We start from the raw sequence: 19,325 nt of genomic DNA, 5'->3' as shown, positions 1-19,325 counted from the left end.
TGCCTAAAGGCTAGAAAGTTTAATTTGACAACAAACACAAAGAGTTTTTCATCAACAATATGTAGAAAATCATGACAAAATTCTGATTAAAGACATATATGATCATTTGGATTTATACGAAAGTAAATCTACCGCACTATTATCAAAAACATGAAAAAAAGTAAAACTGCTGCAAACTGCTTACTGACTGGATGGACCTGAAATATATAAATCTTAAAATTAATGTGGCCTGACGTTGCGAACTTAGCAAGTTCTTCTTCAGAGGCTAAGTTTTAGCCTCTGAAGAAGAACTTGCTAAGTTCGCAACGTCAGGCCACATTAATTTTAAGATTTATTATCAAAAACGTTACTTGCATCAAAGATCCTACTGGTATTTAACACCCCGTGAAATTATTCTCTCTAGCTTGCTGTCATTTAGACGAAATTAAGAAGTGAAGGTGATGTCCAACGATCATCCACTTGATTGATTTTGGAATAAAACGGGCTGTGACGAAATCGTGTTCAACAGGTTGGGTACACCGTCTCAAAACGCTGGTTAAAATTTCGTTGGTTACAATTTTAACCAACAATGTGTATAGTACCAATTTTGCCCAACGTTTACCCATCGTTGGGCACATTTTGTCCAACTGTTGGGTACTTTTTTATCCAACTGTTGGGCTGTTCACCTGGTAAACAACAGTTGGTTAAAATTAGTCATTTTACCCAATTCTGGTTACATTTACCCAAAATTTGGGTAATTTAACCAGCGTTGGGTAAAATGACTGATTGGTTAAAATTTTAACCAACTTTTTTAACCAACACAATTTTAACCAGCGTTTTTAGAGTATATGATTTTCACTATTTCTCGAAAAGTTTAATAATATCCACTGTTGAGTTACAAACGCAGGGTCATAGGGCGGACAACTATTTCCTTGGACATTTCCCAAAATTGTGAATATTTTTATGTAAGAATAGAACAAAACCAATATAGAAATCCAACCATTTGTAGTGGAATAATGTGAAGAGCTATATCATTTATAATGTAGTAACTCCGGTAAAACACAGAGAGGGAGGCACAACCATAAACGGCTTGCTCTCTGCCTTGCCTTGTCCCCCAAATGTCAATTGAACATCGTTGAAAAAAAAATAATCACATACCAAATTTCAAATTATTTGGTTCACTGAAGTGCGAAGGCAACATCAGAAATACAAAGCGGCTTTGTGCTGTAGTGAGACGTCTTTTACGAGGCACCGTACAATTGGCACATAGCCCAGAAAACTGTATACAAACGCGCACTCAGTGCATGCCGCGCCGGTGCAGTGAACGCGCGAATATCAGCCCTTTATATCTGACTACACACCAAAGTGTGAGTATCGTGTGCATAGATTTGTGCTTGAAAACCAACATTTTAGTTCCAAATGAGCGAAATTTGTATTTTCTTTACATTCTAATGTCACAATGCAAGTTCTCTGCTACCGCTGGGCTAGGTGTTAGTTTATTTCATGTTGACGAAAGAGTGATTTTGGGGTGATTAGTCTTCGTTATCTCAAGTTTTAATAACCGTGTGTCACATGTTGATTTATTGCAATACGACTGTTTAATGTCAGGTGCAATATGGAGGCCTAGTTCACAACACAGCCGTACACATGCCAGGCGTTCGGGGAACTTCGTGGAACTTCGTAGAACCTGATTAAAATATTAGGAGCTAAGCTATTTGATTTTTGTAATACTTGTTTTGTGAGTTAGATTGAGATTCAGATGCAGAACTATTGTAATTTATTTTGTAAACAAGTAATCTGTAACAAGTTCATGAGACCAAACATAATTTGAAGGTGGATGTTTCATCTGTTATAGGAACTTGGACTCTAAACTCCACAGCCACCCCTTGGTTTCAGCAATGACCACTTACGGATATTTAAATGCAACTTTAATTTTACATTGGACCTCCTTGTAAACCTGATTCGAAAAAAAATTGGAGCAAGAAAATATTGATTTATTTTTTAAAATTTCAGTCATGGAATATAGATTTGTACATGTAGACCAAAACATTGAGAGATGGTAGCCAGATATGGATTGCTCTGCCCCCCCCCCATCCCTCTTTGTGATTCTCATTCCAACCCTGCATGTTTGTGTGTCCCCTACATGTTTGTTTCTTGTTCCTCTGTCATTTACCTCTGAAGAAGGCCTGGCTAAGGCTGAAATGTAATGCCACTTTATTTTTGTTTAATGTCAATAAATGTACATATACTATAGAAGATTGATGAACCATATTTGCCTGATCTATATTCTGTTAATCTGCCCGCCGTCATCATGGCCATTAGCCTATTTGAGAAATATGGCCTACACAATAGAAGGGCGCTGTCACAAACTGATGTGGTGGGTGAGATGTACTTTTAGGATTCATGGCTCAGTGGACACGCCTCTCTGTGTTTTGTACCGTGCCATCGTATTGCCCGCATCAGCTACTTTGCTGGGCAATTTACTTGAATATTTTAGTGATTAACAAGTACGACATATTGCCAATATATTAATAGTTTATTGTGATGGCCGTAAACAGCATATAGCGATTAATGGAACACAATTCTTCTCGACTCATGCAAATGCAATTGACATTTAGGAAGGAGACGAGGCAGGCAATTAGACTCTATTTTTGTGTGACTATGGCAGTAGCTCAATTTGTGTTTATCACAGATGAAAAGATGAATACATGGCGAGTCAAAAAGAAAGTGACCGTATGATACAAAAAAAAATGGCACGCTACATTTTGTAAAAAAATATAATTGGGATAAAGAACATGTTATTGAGTAGTAACTGTGAACATTTCACGTAATTTGCATACTCTATTCCCAAGTCGTGTCTATTTTAATAAAGAGATAACAAAATTCAGCTGTCCACCACTAATAACAATTTAACGGTCTACAAAATCCTTTAGGGTTGTCAGATAAATGGCTAGGAACAGTTCGGTAAAGTTTTCAGAAATTCAGGAAACTTAATTTGCATAATAGGCCCATATAAAAACTTGGTATATCTCCCATGTGTGTTGTTGATAAAATAGTAATCTCTTTTTGTAAACATTCATTACATTTGAAGCAATGGTTGTAATGATGAAAATAAAACAGTTCCACGGCACACAAGGCGAGACTTTTATTACTTTGTACCCGTCGTATCTCGTCAATCACCTCCAGAAACTCAATCCACCTTTATTTCGCCCTTCGGTGACTAATTGGCATAAGCTCGAATTTGTCGCTTAAATTTCAGACGTTCTCCACAACGTGTAGCCGCTGTTTACCTCGATTCCAGCGTGTGCGAGGACACACATTGCCCAAACGCTACAGCGTTTTTCAACAACAAACGGAAAGCTATTTGATCAACATTATATAAAACTGCGCCAAAAGAAAAAGGTCTGATTAAAAACGTAAACCAGCAAAGTTAATTGAGGAAAATACGCTAGGAAGCTCCAACACACTTGGCAAAACAAATAAATCAGAGCTTTCCGATATACAAGAGTCGTTTGAAATCATAAAATCAGTTTTGACCAACTTAGAGTTTACTCATTTGTACCGGTTGTAGGGAGTTCCTCACTTATTCTATGACACGTCGGTGTGTTCCATTAAGGCCCATGTGTGTTTTTCCCTAGCTACCAACCTTTGAAACACAAAAGGTAATGGAAATGTACACCAGGAACATGAAATCTGTAAAACGTTCCTTTGCGCCTTCACACGGCCGATTTCAATCAAACGCGTCTTAGAATTAAATGCTTCATCACTTTGAAAACATCCTCCCAGCAAAGTAGTGCAAGCTCCAGTATTTCTTCTTTTTGCATGTCAAGATGGCTGAGATGTTTACGTACAGAGATCAGAGGCCTTCAGCAGTGATACGACATTTGCAAAATTGGATGACGCTATTTAGGAAAGAAAGACTGAGATTGTCATTTTATATTTGTTAATAATAAACATTGGTGAAGCAGATACGTACCTCAACCACCGTCACCACCAACCTCACACCAATGGGGAAAAAACAATCCGTGTGTTTTTCCTCTCCTTTCTCCACAATCATATGTTTTGTTAACAAAATGTATTGTTTGTCTATTTGTTGTCTATGAAAGTTATTTCCAGCAAGCAAAAAAAATACGTTGATCACGTTGACAAATTCCTTGAGACATAGAACTTCACAGCTTGGCTAGGAAATATGAAAAGCAAAACTTCACTGATAATTCATAATAATGTATCAGATTTGCTAGTGAAATGACAATACAAACGGGGGAAAAGCCAAAGGGAAAAGACGAAAACCAAAAACCATAACAAAGGCTACACAAGTCATGTTTCCATTATCAATGGGCATATATGATCATCATTTTACATTCATCTCCAAAGCAACCAGCCGAATTGTATTACCATGAAGGTTACTTGGATTAAAGATCGTATACTGGTACTAAACGTGAAACTATTTCGTCTAGTTTGCTGTCATTTTGAAGAAATCAAGAAACAGAGGGGATTCCAACGATCAGTCAACTGACTGATTTTTGGAATTGAGTGCTATCGATGAAATGGTGTTTCTTGATCGAAAGGTTAAAATGGGTGTGCACTATTTTTTCTTGAGAAGTGTATATTCACTGAGCTGAAACTGCAACAGGTAAGGTTTTTAACATTCCTATATTTGGATTTTGAGTGGTGTTATTATTGGAAACGAAAAAAAGTGAAAAAAAGTAAGCGATTGCTCTATATACCTTTAAACAACAGTTTTCTTTCGTTATTGTTGCGGACATGGACAACGCGGACATCCGTAGAAAGATATTATTGGACAACCAATGACATTCAAAGACGTAAATTTTACTGGCCTTCTTGACGAACATACAAATCGTGTAATGACTCGCTTTGGGAAAGCCTCGTGTACTCTCTTGGGTTTTCCAGAGATCAGATAAAGCTCGTTGGCGGTCAAATCAAACTTTGACTGAAAACCCATCCTTTTCGCACAGGAAGGAAGTTGTCTAATCGGGACCAAGCTCCCTGACAGCTTCGTGTGTAATGATGCCACGGGGAGGGGCATTAAGGACAAGTTTGGATGAAAGATATCAAGAAGGCAAAAGAGGGCCGAATTTCGAGGCGAAGTTACTCAACGAGTGTGTAATAATGCCACCAGAGGATTGAGCTGCATGCTTATTTTCTTCAGTATCAGTTGAATTTCTAACTGGTTTTTTTCTTGACTTTTTGAGGGACGGGAGGAAAGGGAATTTGGCTCTTTCAAGTTGGACAAGGCCCACAAGTTGGAGTGCGATCGCTTTACGAATTTAAACCAGTTTTAGACTAGCGTCCCGAAGACTCTTTTGAATCAAGGGCTTAAAATGTTCGTCCTTTGAAACATGAGAGACTACATCGAAATATCGATGTTGCTGTCTAGTAAATGAGAAAATGACACCTTAAGTTCGCCCGTCTGAAACCGAAATCTTCTGGGGTCGACTAAAATGGCTGCTTACAAAATTTGCTTTGACGGACTCTGGAACGCCACGCTGTACAGGTCCCGTTAAACCTTTTTGAAAGTGTTTTGTGAATGTCTTGGTGATCAAAGCGCAGTGGCGGATCTACAGGTGGGGGTTGGGAGGTACGGGTTGCAACATCCCCCACCCCTGGACAGCCACTGGCAAATGTTATGATACAAATAAAATGGGGCCAAAAAAATTAATGGAGTGTTTATAGTACCCAAATTTATTCTCCAATTGCCTGAGATTGCAGGAGAAAGCAACGTAGATTTCGAAAGTTTCCCGGGGCATGATCCCTTCGACCCGCCTTCACTCAACCCCTCCTTTATATCCACCCCACTCCCCGTTTCCTGAAAGCTATAGATCCGCCCCTGAAGTGGTTTGATATGTCAAAACTTGAAGATGTGGAAGTGGGTATTGCAGTTAATTCCCTCAGAATTCTTCACTTTAACCTTAAAAACAGCGACCATTGTAAAGTGATCCCACGTCATAGTTAGATATGGCAGTTCATTTGGTATGTTCCTTTCAAAATACTGCCAAAAAGGGCTTAACCACCCCTTCTCGTTTTTGTTGTCGCTAAAATTAATGTCTACAATAGAGTATACCGGTGATAAATGGGAGAAGGAGATGTGACCTCCTTCATGTTTGTTAGGCAACGCCCGTTACGAAAAGCAAGGGCGGATCCAGAACACAATTTTTTTTTGGGGGGGGGGGGAATTGGTCCCTAAAAAGTGTGTCAAAAAAAATACGGCGTTGGGTTTGGAGCCCGCTTAATGGATTCTAGATCCTGAAATGTGCGAACCAATTTGAATTCAGGTGTGTGATTTGCCGACCGACCATCCGTGCTGGAAGTTAGACTGGATGATTCTAGTGAACCGACCACTGTAAAATCAAAATGGATGGATGTGTGGGTGGGTGTCTTGCAGTGGCGTATCCAGAGGGGACAGGGGCATCTCTCCCCCGCCCCCCCCCCCCCCCCCCGGCGGATTTCATTTTGAAAGATTTTGTTCTTCAATAACTTTTTTTCACAAATGGTTAGAGAGTTTCACGTAAAAATTCTCACCAAAAGAGTACCACCCCTAAAACGGCCGATGTTTCCAGAACTGGAAAAGAAGCAATTTTGAAAAAGGATCCATCCACAGCATGATGGCTAAAACAGCGCCACATTCGAAATGCACAGAATTGGAAGCTCCAAATCCAGGCCAGAGGTGCAGTGCCATATGTCTTCAATTCCCCGATTCCATGGCTCTCAGAACTCTCTTTAATGTAGAATAATTTGAGTGTATAACTTTTATTCATGAGTTCGGCGGACGGATTTTTGGCCTCTTTATGGGGCGGTGCCTTAGGACTTGACTCTCAGTGGGGCCCTGTTCAAAGCAGACAATCTTGTACACTATATCGAACTATGGGTGGGGCTATTCGCCAATACGGCTGATTGCTGACAGACACCTGATCAGGCCGAAGACGATCAATGGCGGGTTTCACACCCCGTACCCCCTCTTCTAAAATACCTTGTGCCTCCAATCCCCCCCCCCCCTCCCCATTCTCCCTTCCAAAATAAAACCCCGTGGTCGGAAACTTTCAGGAAGAGAAAATCTATATTTTAACACCCCCCCCCCCATACAAATTCAATTTCGTCTTGCAACGACCGTGCAGTGTGACCGTAAGGTCATGGCCAAATTCTGCTAAGTGGACTTCAAAAATCTTTCAGATTGATAAAAATCTATAAACTATAAACGCTTAAAATCACATGCTGATGGTGTAGTATTGCATTAATTATGGTTCAAATTACAATATATACAAAACAGTCACATAAAGATGTTATGAAATTGCGTAATTTTCAGGCAAAACGCCGGGTTGCGTCACGACGAAGTCCGGTTCCCACTGAACCTCAGCACCTAGACCAGGCAACCGTCCCATTATTCAAGAGTTTATTTCAAAAGATTAAAGCTTTTGTACCATTGTCAAATGTTATGTCAAACTCGTTTTTTAACAAAAAAAATCGTCAAAGTTAGCCAAATGTCGGCAAAAACGGTCACCATGCGACCGTGTCTTACGTGACACCTCCCACTTTCTGCGCAAACAAAACAAAACAAACAATTTTTGTTATGAGGTAAATAATCCCGTTTAAGCTTGTCAATATTATTACGCAGGTGGTGCATGGCGGAAAGGTCGTATGCTTGCACAACCTTAACTCACACCGCGACAAATTGATTCTCTTTTTTTTACCCCAGAGACCACATGCAAAAATAAACGCTAATGTATAGCACAGGCAGGCACCAGACTGTTCCTCGTCTGCATACGTTTCCAAAATTGTGGATATGCAAATAATCTATGCAGGTAGTGGTGGGACCGTACTGCTCTACACCCTGGGAACGAGGTATGCTTTCACTAATTGCTACCTCGACTAAGTGTTAAACGACTTTCCCAAAAACATTCGATTCTCAAATTTAAGAGCGCTTGTGAAATGCGCGTGAGCGAAGTTCCACCTCCGCTTGCCGAATTAGTAGGCAATTAGCCTATGGGAGGACAGGAAATACAAGGCAATGGCTTTTACGTTGAATATGGTCTTTAATTAAATGGATGCCAGTGGGAAATCATATGCCAGACTGCGTCTACCCTGTAATCTCTTGAGTCACAGCATGGCCTTGTAATGAAGTGCGTGCATATACCGTTTCCTCAGTAATAAATGCACTATATAAGCAAAAGCAAAGCATCAGATACCAACATTATGGTCTACCCTTAATGTACCGCCCAAGACCTTTTAAAGGCAACAGCTTTTAGCATAATCACATCCGTTTGCAAAGAAAATCGGTGTCTTTTGTTAAAATATCTATATGCTTGGATTTGGTGCAGATAATGGTTATACAAACATCAAAGCTATGATCGAATTATTTTTTTTCGTTTCTGCCGTCAATTTATATTAAAATGCATTACTTTTATAATGTCTATTTCAAAAATGTCATTGCATAAAACCTTTACATGACGAAGGGACGGAAATCAAATGTTGACCTCATTCAAGAGAGAATACTTTTGAAATTCTTTGGCATAACCACGAAGCGAAGTTCTTTTCAAAAGGAGTTAATGGAAGTACAATCTAGTTAAAGGGGAGTCGGTCTCAAACGCAAAATACCGCAGGAGTTCGTTAAGTAAAATTACATGATTGTCAAAATTGAATTTCACTAATTGGACAGGTGACATGCACTGTGCGGTTTCAGCTAATACGTACATTAAGCTCTGATACTGCTTTGTGCCTGCTAATTTTGCACTATTTGAAAAGTCACGAACATTCGCAAACCTTGGACTCGTTACAGTTTTAACAAAACTGTAGAATATTATTCAACGGCGTGTCACCCGATGAAAGTGCATCTGATGTATATGCATGGGCGTCGCGAAAGCGGGGGAGCAAGGGGAGCCCCCCCCCCCCCTCCCATCCTCCCCCCCCCCCAAAAAAAAAGGAGGGGGGAAAGGAAGAAGAAAAATAGCATGTGCGAACTTAAGTCATATTGCTGTTAACTTAATGCACATTAACAACACGGGCGTCCGCATGGTTGTCAATGGGGGTTGGGTGCATTGGCAAATGTCCCCCGCCCACCCTCGAAAAAAAAAATGATCAATTGAGAATATGCGAGAGAAAGTACAACGATTTGGGAAAATAATGTGCTTTCCCCCACAAGAAAAAATCCTGGCGACGCCTATGCATATGGTTATTCCGTATAGGTGAGCTATCTGTTACGTGTATACTAACCGTGTACTCCGTCGCAATGCACCATTAATTAACGCACTGGTACTAGACGGAATCCTCATACGGGCTAAGTTATTCCCTCATCTAGATAAGTGCTGTTTATCATCGGTTGGCATGGCAATCAATTTACAAACGATAAATTTAATTGAAGACTTCCTAAAAAGTTGATATCTTGGAGTTTGCATCCTTACCGAACGATATGTCGCAGACATCATGTGCCAGGATCGATTACTACTTGGGTATCCGTATTATTATAAGGCTCGACATTATGACCAAATCAGTGATGCAATAATGAAGCCACAGCCTTGGAAGTCTGAAATCGTCCATTATTGTTCCATCAAAAGAGGCAGGTCGGCGCTTCTTATTCGAACATTGATTTCAATGGCAATTCATTATCAAAGACTCGAGCAACTCATGCTGCCGGCAATATAAAGACAGTAATACATGTAAGTGTATAGGTCTACTGCCATAGATCAGTTGCCTATAACATAATGAGGCATATGTATTAGTCGTTACTGGTTGGCTGGTAAGGAAAAACACACTTTAAAATATCAGTGTAGATATTTCTGTTTTCATATGCGGAGGTTGGCCTGTTATTTTTGCACTTCAGACCCTAGCATTTTCCCTTGAACTCTAAAACAGAAGATTTTATACTGTAGTTTGTACTACATTTCAGATTGTACTGGGTTTTTTTTTTTCAACCGAATTACTATAGACCTAAACGGAAAGGTGTATCATGCAAATTTTGAGTATTCACCCCAAAAATATTTACAAAAAGGAAAAACCCACGATATGCTATTGTATATATGTTTTTGTTTAATTTTCAAAACGAAAGGACAACTGTTAATTTACATTTTTACAGTGAAAACAAATAAGATATATAATGGAAAAAGAAAGAAGTTTAGTTTTAGTCAAAGTATTAATAAAAAATATCATATTGGAATTGGTTTCGAAAGTTGAAAGTTCAACTTTGAAACAACGTGATATATTTATATCATGCAATTTATAATGGATATAAAAAGGGCAAAAAAATAGAACATTCTTACTTTTAATATGTTTCACGATTTTCAGGGTTTACTTTTATGACAAATCATGAAAGAACAAATGTAAAGTTAGGCTATAAGCTTCGGTCCAAAAATTGGACCACCGGTATCACATGATCGAAAGGAGCTATGCGCAAAGCGATTGTTGGCAAGGTATGCACATCTAGAGTCGGAAATGTGTGATAGCTTTGCAGTGTGAGCTGTGGAAGTTTTTGGGTGTTATCAATTTTTATATATTTTTTTCAACATGGCCGCCAATATGCCTGAACCGGATTAATTATATGTGGTGACAAGCATGTTTTGGCTGCCATTTAAAAAAAAAGTGATAGCTACAAAAAAAGCTGCCATCACTGCAATGATATCACCTTTTTTTTCCAACTACAGGGTTGCATACCTTGCCAAAAATCACAATGACCATTATTCCCCTCATTTGATACCAACCAAATCGCCAGGCTGATGGCCTAAGTAATTAAATTTTTAACTGGATTTTTGATGCATATCTTTTGCTATATTTCATCACCAATGTCATGGATTAATAGTCCGTCGTTTTGAACATAATTGAGCTCTGATAGAATAGGGGCACTGTTTTGTTATTTTTTTTTAAAGATATTAAATAATGTAATTCTGGTGTACCCTTGAGCAGACACGTTATCATCACAAGTTATAACTTAGGGAGTCAACGTAGATTAGGGAGACATTTCAATATGTTTCAAGTCCTTTTTCTGGGCAAAAATGTACCCAAATAGGCTAAATCGATTCCTTGTGGCGAAAAAAACCCAAATTTACAAAGTTTGGTGAGGGTAGGATTTAACATTAGGTAAGGCTAGGGGTCATAAAAGTTAAGATTATTTTGGGCACTTGTCTAATGGAATAAGATACCGGTGCCATATTAAAAGAAAACTACAGCAATGTATCAGAAAATAGCATAAAGCTAATTACGATCGTTTTTTATATAAACGCATGGTGTACACGACTTCAAGACTAATTCATGATTATATAGACATACCTTTAGTTGATTAAACAAAGTGTTATATATCGAAATTCCTCGAAAAATCCTCAAGTGTAATTGAACAATGAAAAGTTACCTAAACGGTTTTTGTTTCTTCTGTACACACAGATATATAGACTCATATTAAAACTTACGCAGTTTGATCTCACACATTATATTAGCCTTTCTTTACCATGGACTTCAGGGACTTGAACTTTGAGGAGCTGCGCCTTGCGGGTAAAGCCTCTAGGATTTAAAACAAAATACCACTTTCCCAATCACAATCTTGTCAAAATGTGTCACTGAATATAGGTTAAACGTCAGTTCTGCTTCCGCCGAGCCGGAAGGATTAGGTCACGTTTCCTGCGCAAGAGCTATGTATATTGTCGTGGGAATAAAAACATATAGCGCATGGCGGAACTACTCTGTCGTAAAGAATTCCGCCATCGAGCATGACGTATAGATAACAACTATGAAGCTTCAGTGTAATTTAACAGAAGAGAAACCAAGAAAAGAGATTCAAGATATGTCGCGAGAGTGGAAATTTAACTGAACTCCTAGCAGACCACACATACTCAGGTTTGTATCCTTGTGGAGACATCGCTTTGTTCTCGTTTACAAAATCGCGCAAGGGTCGAAAGCTATTTTCAAAATGCTCCTATTTTAATCAGAAATACTGTCCTGGTTGAAATTACACAAAACACTTTAATTTGCGACTGATAATTGGAAATTCCTAGTTTTGAGTAAAATCCATATATCTATTTCGTGAAATCGTCGGGAGACCTATTCACCTTTAGAAATTGCCTTGTAGAGACCTTTACAATCTTTTTTCCCGTATTATACCCGGGTCTCCACTAGGCATCATTTTTCGAAACCTAATTAAGCTCTCATGAATTGGTTTTTTTTGTAGTTATACACTCCGCAAACACTCTAGTTAAATTTAACTATAGAAAGCAGCAGCTGACCCTTTCTGCAGTCAGCATGGTGCAAGATTGACGGTTTCCTAGTCAAATCTAACTCAATGTTTTAGTTAGATTTTACGATGGTAGCCCCATCAGTTATCATAGAACTGTTCTTCCTCAGGGCACTCATGTTGCTGCAACTTACAATCGATCAAATCGATCCGGTCGAGATGATTATATGCATGTCTACAGTGAAATTGGATTCTGTCTATGTAATATATTCTCCAAGCCTAAAACAATTGGCGCGATTTTTCCCGAGGGTTCTAAACATCTCGAGTCGGTTTACAAGGAGCAGTCAGTATTTTGATTTACGTGTGTATACTTAAAAATACGAGTGATACATAAATGGAAGCAAAATTGATCACAGCACGAAACACTTAAACCAATGTTAAAGACTACAAATAGTTTGAAATAAGCGTGCATTTTAAGAAATGAAAAACTGCAAATGTATCAGTACACGTATGAAAACATGGTGATAATTAGATATGTTCTCGTATTCAAAAAAATCATTTCCATAATTTTATTTCCAGGTCTCGTTTTAGGCCTGTAATCAGTTAATAGGTCAACCCTGATTTAATTACTTTCGGTTGGATAAAATTGTTTCATACACTGGTGGAAATGAGGTTATCATTTTCGTTTATAAGATAACTAGGTTTGGCTCGTGTGTGTTTCGCAGTTCAATTCTCACTCGTATGGTTTGACAAGCGGGAGAATATCGTGCATTTAAGGCCAAATTTTGTCATTGCAATAAGTCAAGCGAATAATCGTCAAATCGAGATTACTCGTATATGTCATGCGTCTAAGATCAAGATGTGGCATTGAAGACTGACTTGTTTTTCCTTCGTGTTTCGTGCGCTATAGAATTGGACGGAAATGTCTATGTCGTTGGGGATATTTCAAAAGTACTAGGGGCATTTGATTTTTTTACTATGGGCAATTTGTTTTTGGCTGAAAGCTCGGACTATATTTGAACGAGGATTCTACAAAACGTGCTGAAAAGAAGAAATATGCTTCTATTCATATCTTCAAAGCTTAGTGTTACTTATCTTTATCTACATTTTTTACTTTTTTTAATGTTCGCTGGATTAAATAACTCACGGATATGTGCTGAATTTAAATGCAATTTTTGTGCGTTTTTGCGACGTCAACGTTTGACAAGTGTATCAATATGAGCAGAATAATATAGAAACATACTTGCGCAATTTACAGCAATTTACAAATCACGAGCTCGACCTTACTAACGTCTCCTGCAAATCCGAAATACATGGGTGCGATAAAAATCTCTTATTTTGCTCTGTGTGGCTGCATACAAAATAGGGTTGATGCAGGAATTAGCAAACATTAGGTTAGCAATGTGGACGCGAGTCTGATAGGTGTAACAAGTTGGGCAAATAGGAGAGATGATGCCTGCGATGAGGAGATATGGGAGCGTGCAAGCCACGAACACGGCTAGGAGAGCTGCCATGGTTATCGCCGGCTTGAGGTAGCGGTTTCTGAGCACGGTCCTGCGGCGAGTCTCCCGGGTCTCCGTCCCGTTGCCTTCGACTCCGGATGCGGTGCTGGCACCGTCGTTGACAGGCTGTTCGGGCGGTGCCAGGCCGTGGGTAGCGACCACCGTCCCGCGTGTTGGAGCCGATGATGCCACGGTGGTCCAGGCCGTACGTCGGGCGGTCCCGGAGGTGTCAGACACGGCCGTGCTGAACTCCCCCGCCGCATGGATCTTGCCTTTCAGTCGCTTACGCAGGTGGAGCATGAACCCCAGGCTGCATACGGTCATGATGGTCAGTGGGATGAAGAACCCGAAGACGAAGATCCCCATCAGGAATGGCTGATTGAGTTTGACCGGTGGAAGGCACGCGAAGTAGAAGTTGACTGGGAACGGTGGCGGGAGCGCGTCCGTACCCCACAGAATCATCTCTACGATTGTGCTCAAGATGACTAAACCCCAAAGAGAAAGAATGGTTATCCTCACCGATTTCAGAGACACGATAGCAAGGTATCGAGAATAGTCTTTAGAAACCAACAGGAACCTGTCCACGCTGATAGCAGTAATCATATAGATGGCCACTGTCAACGCGATGTTGGCAAAGAATGTCAGAAACATACAGGGAACTTCTCCAAGCAGCCAGTACCCCAGAGCCGTCTCCATAGCACGGAGGGGAAGTACAAACAACCCCATCAGGAAGTCAGCCGCTGACAGGCTGACCAGAAACAGATTGCTAGGCTTCTGTCGGAGACTGCGGTCTACCCAAAATGCGGCTAAGGTGCCCAGGTTGCCGAATACCGTCAACACCGAAGCGATTGATAAGAGACTAGCCTCCAGCGGTGCGCCTTGTATAGTCGGGAGGGGAACGATGCCGTCGCTGTCGTTTGACGAAGACATGATTCACGTCCAGTTGCCTTTCGTCTCTATCAATATTATTGGACTTCTGACGATGTGTTCGTCCCTAGTAAGTCTGTGGCTACGGAAAGTTTCTCAAGTACAGGAAACGTGTTTACTACAACGCCTCGGAGATTGTAGGTACCAATTCAGGCGGTTCTTTTTCGCACCACTCCTTCTCCTGCAGCTCAATCACGCTGTGGTCCGCAGTTCGTATTTATTCTTGTCACGCAAGAGTTTTCACAGCTACAATGTTTCCTTTAATTCAGTCTTGGTCAATCCGCTAACTTTGTGCTTAGCATCCAGAACTGATGCCTTTCCAAGCGTTGATAACTGAAAATCTTGTCATGCAGCAAGTAGGACGGACTTGTGTAGTCAACAAAATAACAGAGATTCCAGTTCAAGAGTTGCAATCATCACCGTAGGTTTCTCAGGCCGTGTCCATAATACGCAACCATTCACCGCTCATTAAACACGGACACGCTTTGACGGCTTGCTCGTTCTTTTATTTATTTTTCTTGACACGTTTCCGTGATTCAATAAAATGCGACCGTCTGTCTTTTCCGGTGTTGAGTGGTTTTGCCTTGATTGCTCGTAGTTAGAGATTGTCAGATGTAAAAACGGCGCACTCACAAAGCGAGATTCGGCATATGATGCCGTCAACGTGAATGATCCGTTGAATGCCAAATTAGCCGTCGAAAAAAAGGAAGTATGACAACAGACGGAATCAAAATGTGAGAAATAAATTGGTTCAGTAGAACTGAGATTGGCAGTGCTTATCTCTTTCCGAATGTAAAAAAAATCGGGAAAAGGCCTTTATGAATCCTTAGAATTTGAGTTTTTGAAGTACTTTTTAGTTTCAATTATGTCGATTGATCCCTACATCTTAACGTCGTACACCAATCTGCAACACATTTCAATCTGCTTCTCTTTCCCCAAAGAAGTTGATCTGGATTCAAAGCACTGGTCAAATCGATTGTCGGGTTGCGTTTCACTTCCACGATGCCTGGAGATTGACAACAGCGTCAGATATCACTTGTCCGCGGTGTACGTCAGAGTTTCTTACTGCATACAAAACAAAGAGCTCAGCGTCTTTTATGCAAACAACTTCCTTTAAAGACCGGTGCATTTGGACCAGGCTCTTCAAGATGTTTGTTCTTCGCAGTCAGTTTCGTGCAGGAAAGACTTGTACAGCAGGACAGAGGAAATGTGCTGCATTAACCAAATACCATCTATCAGGATTGCTATTCGGCTCCCAACACATGCGATCCATGTGAATCAGGTATACCGAGGAGTGAGTGATGTGATGTACATGTACACGGGAGCTATCTCCCGTAGATAGCAAGAGTTCAGTGATGCGCGCGTACACGCGTTTCACGGTGACTGCCGTAAAGCTGGGCTGTGATTGGTTACGCGTGGCTTGGTCCGCCCCTCGTACGTTAAATCAAATCGCTCCACACAAACACGTGGCGGCGGGTGTGCGTGTTGAACACCGTGCATGATTGGCTGTGATAATAAAGACATCTGTCAGAGTTATATTGGTGTGGTTTAATCTGATACGGCCCACTCGCGTCACCTCACATTATACGCACAGAGGTGTGTGAAGCACTGCCATTGGCGCTGACGTACTATTTCGTACTTCAAAAATGAAACTGTATTTGCTGATTTAAATTTAATCTGACTAACACCCGCAGGCTTTCTGTTCTCCCAGCCTCGGCAGAGAGATTCCTGATATAAATTTCCACGTCCTTCGCTCTTTTCTCTCGCCTTGTTATCCGTAAAACAGTGGAACAAACACGAGTTTTTGATTCAGTTAAAAGAGCGAAATTATATTTTAACTGAAGGCCAAGTGGTAAACTGTCCTTGCAGCGTCAAGGTGTCCTGCAGAAAATTGTATAACTGTAAAGTTTGCTCGAAAATCTATACGAAGAAAGCCCTTAATGGCTTCAAGAATGCTTCAAAGGAATCGGTTGATGAAATCATGCTGGATCTCTCTTTTCTTCTGACTGAGGTTTTACAAAATTAAATTTCTCATCCAACGAGACCGATGACGCCACAGATGGATCAAGGAGGATTGTTGGATCTCTCGTTCCACATTCTGTCTTGAATTATTTACCATGGCAGAAGTTCTGACATCAGTTTCAACATTGTTCTGCAAAAGTATAAATATATGTATTCCCTCAAAACATCCCTAGATTTGCTTTGTCACGTCAGGTTATGCTACACAAGATATATTTATTTAGTTTGTCCGTTTGGATTTGTTTTATTTTGGCTCACCCTTTATCTTCATATATCTGTATAAACATACATGATATCACGGTAAACAGAAAGTAAACATTAATGCGGCTAAGTCCAAGAATTACACATCGTTACATCTGCCAGATGTTGTGGGGAATCATGCCATCCAACAGAAGCAAACACGGGACGGAACAAAAAATCGATGATTGTCATCAGTGCGTATTTGACTTGATTAACTCCCTGTGACATTTGTCTTGTCGCCTGAACAGACATGTTCCTACCTTTACCGCAAAAACAGCCGAATCTCCCCGCTTCTTGGTCGGTCAATAACAAGTAAAGTGGCAAACGGAAAATAGTTGCAATAAAAACAAACAAGAATTGCATCAACGCTGCCGACGCAACAAGAGACTGAAATGAAGTGGGGTTTTTCAAAAAATCAAAACAAATGATTATGAAATAGCTGACTTGGCAAGTTGGCTGTAAGCAAACGTAAGTATCAAGCATCCTGTGAAATAGTTGTGCCTGGTATGCTGTCATATTTCAAGAAATTGGAAATTTTTGTGTTGATACTTAGTAGGTTTGGACCGAACTTTCGCTTCAAAGACGGACATTTTTTCGTCACATACTACATCGGCTGACCTCGTGCGTAAGCTTGGTAATACGCATGTACACTGTTAAAACTGTGTTTAGAGATGTAACACATTTCTAAACGTGCATTTGTACCCACTTGTTTTACTTGTTGGAATCTACGACATGTTTAGAGTTATGGATGTGTGTGTGACATGCTAAGGTACGGTACACGAAGAAAGCCTGTTAATACCATCAAGTATAAATTGTAGCCTAAAAGTAATAAAAATGGCTTATCGGATTGAAGTCGAATGGCAGGCTAAATGCACACTTTTCTCAGTCTTTTTGATCACCTGCCTCAGAAAAACCAACTTTAGAATATAACTTTGACTCGTTATAAGTCATTATTGATGGCACTAACAGGGTTTCATACTGTGCAAACAAAAGTGGACTTAATGGAAGATAGATTCAGCTAGTTGCACTTTGACAATTGAATACAAATACCGTTTATTTGTTCGTTTTGCTTCTTTTTTTTTCGTGTGTTTTTTTTTCAGGTCAGTAGAACGATATAAATAACAAGCCAAAAAAAATCAGTCCATTTAAATAAAATTACCAAAGATGCAAATGTTGTACATTTACATATAATGTTATGCAAATGATGAGCAAGGGTACGGGTATGCCTGACGTCACCGGTTCAAGTCCAACTGTAGTCAAATTCTGTGTTCAACTGAAAAAATTGCAAATAAAGTGAAAATTATTATGTAATAACCACATCTGGCCATCAAAAAAAAAACAAGCACCCTTTTCTTTAAGAAATTAGCTGGTATGTAATATGTAGGCCCTACTCAACAGTATTTTTTTGTAAAAGGTTCACACAATTATTCTCAGGCAGCACCTGCAATCTATAAAGCCGGTAACTCAGTCTGTCTGGAGCTTTAATAAGCCCTACGAAGATTCCGGGACAATCCAGATATTTTCAAGTATAAGGTATTATTCATGCAAGATCATGCACGCACGTGTTTGCCCTGTTTTGCTTGGGATCTTTTAAGTAGACCACAAATATACACAACATCTTCGGTCGCAATCTTAACTTGGCGTCACGTCTTAGTTGATAGGATGGTCGCTATAAATAAGATGCAACTGCACTCCAAACCGAATTACACGAACCAGAGACATTGTTATTTCATGCCATTCGGTCGGATAGACAAGTGGGAAGCATGTGCCAAGGAACTGGAAATTATGCCGCAGGAAACGGCTGGATCTTGACAATAGAGCGTAAATGCAACATGACCTAAAAAAATAAAAGGCAAGATTTTGCGGAAATACGTGACTTCCAGGCGCATCGTTTAGGACGTGTTATTACAACGTGTGCGACGTCCTATTTTGTGAATTAGTATGTTTCGAATTTCTAACGGACGTACTCAGTCAAAGGCAGTCATTAAAATCTATGGGGACAAAACGAACACATCTTGAATACATTGCGATCTGGTGATCATGATCAAACACACAAAAAATGTGCTCAACTCCAATTGATCATATATAAAGACGTGATCTGGCGAGATAGCGACTTAAGAACGTGTGTGATGAAAGGTACGGGCCAGCGTTGGAGTACGATTTGGCCGATTTACTAAGGAAACATAAGTCACACGGTCTTGGAAAAGAATCGCTCTGTTAATATACCACTCACACACACAAATGATCAGTACATAATCATGAATGTCACTGATGAATGGACAGGATCTATGTCGAGTGGCTTTTTATTTGAGGGCAAAGTCTCTTTACACGGCATCTCCGTATATGGTGTCTCCATACTCCATAGGCAATACGTGTGTTACCTAAAATGCATATAGGATCATTTGCATTTATCCCAAAAGTAACCTAACAAATTGTTATCAAAAAGCTTACCTGGGTTAAACATCGTACTGGTACTAAACACCCTATGAAAT

The 19,325-nt window shown here is 40.0% G+C and overlaps 1 protein-coding gene across 1 annotated transcript; it reads right to left on the bottom strand.

Moving 5' to 3' along the window:
- Nucleotides 1-13,259: 13,259 nt before the first annotated feature.
- LOC119726666 (probable G-protein coupled receptor No18) lies at nt 13,260-15,852 on the bottom strand. The gene has a single exon (XM_038198440.1). The coding sequence runs from the start codon at nt 14,575-14,577 to the stop codon at nt 13,432-13,434; it is 1,146 nt and encodes a 381-aa protein (XP_038054368.1). The 5' UTR covers nt 14,578-15,852; the 3' UTR covers nt 13,260-13,431.
- Between the last annotated feature and the right edge of the window lie 3,473 nt (nt 15,853-19,325).

The sequence above is a fragment of the Patiria miniata genome, unplaced genomic scaffold, assembly GCF_015706575.1.
Source record: "Patiria miniata isolate m_02_andy unplaced genomic scaffold, ASM1570657v1 HiC_scaffold_2, whole genome shotgun sequence".
In the NCBI taxonomy this organism is placed as follows: Eukaryota; Metazoa; Echinodermata; class Asteroidea; order Valvatida; family Asterinidae; genus Patiria; species Patiria miniata.
The sequence above is the reverse complement of the archived record's forward strand: the minus strand, read 5'-3'. Positions and strand labels throughout refer to the sequence as shown.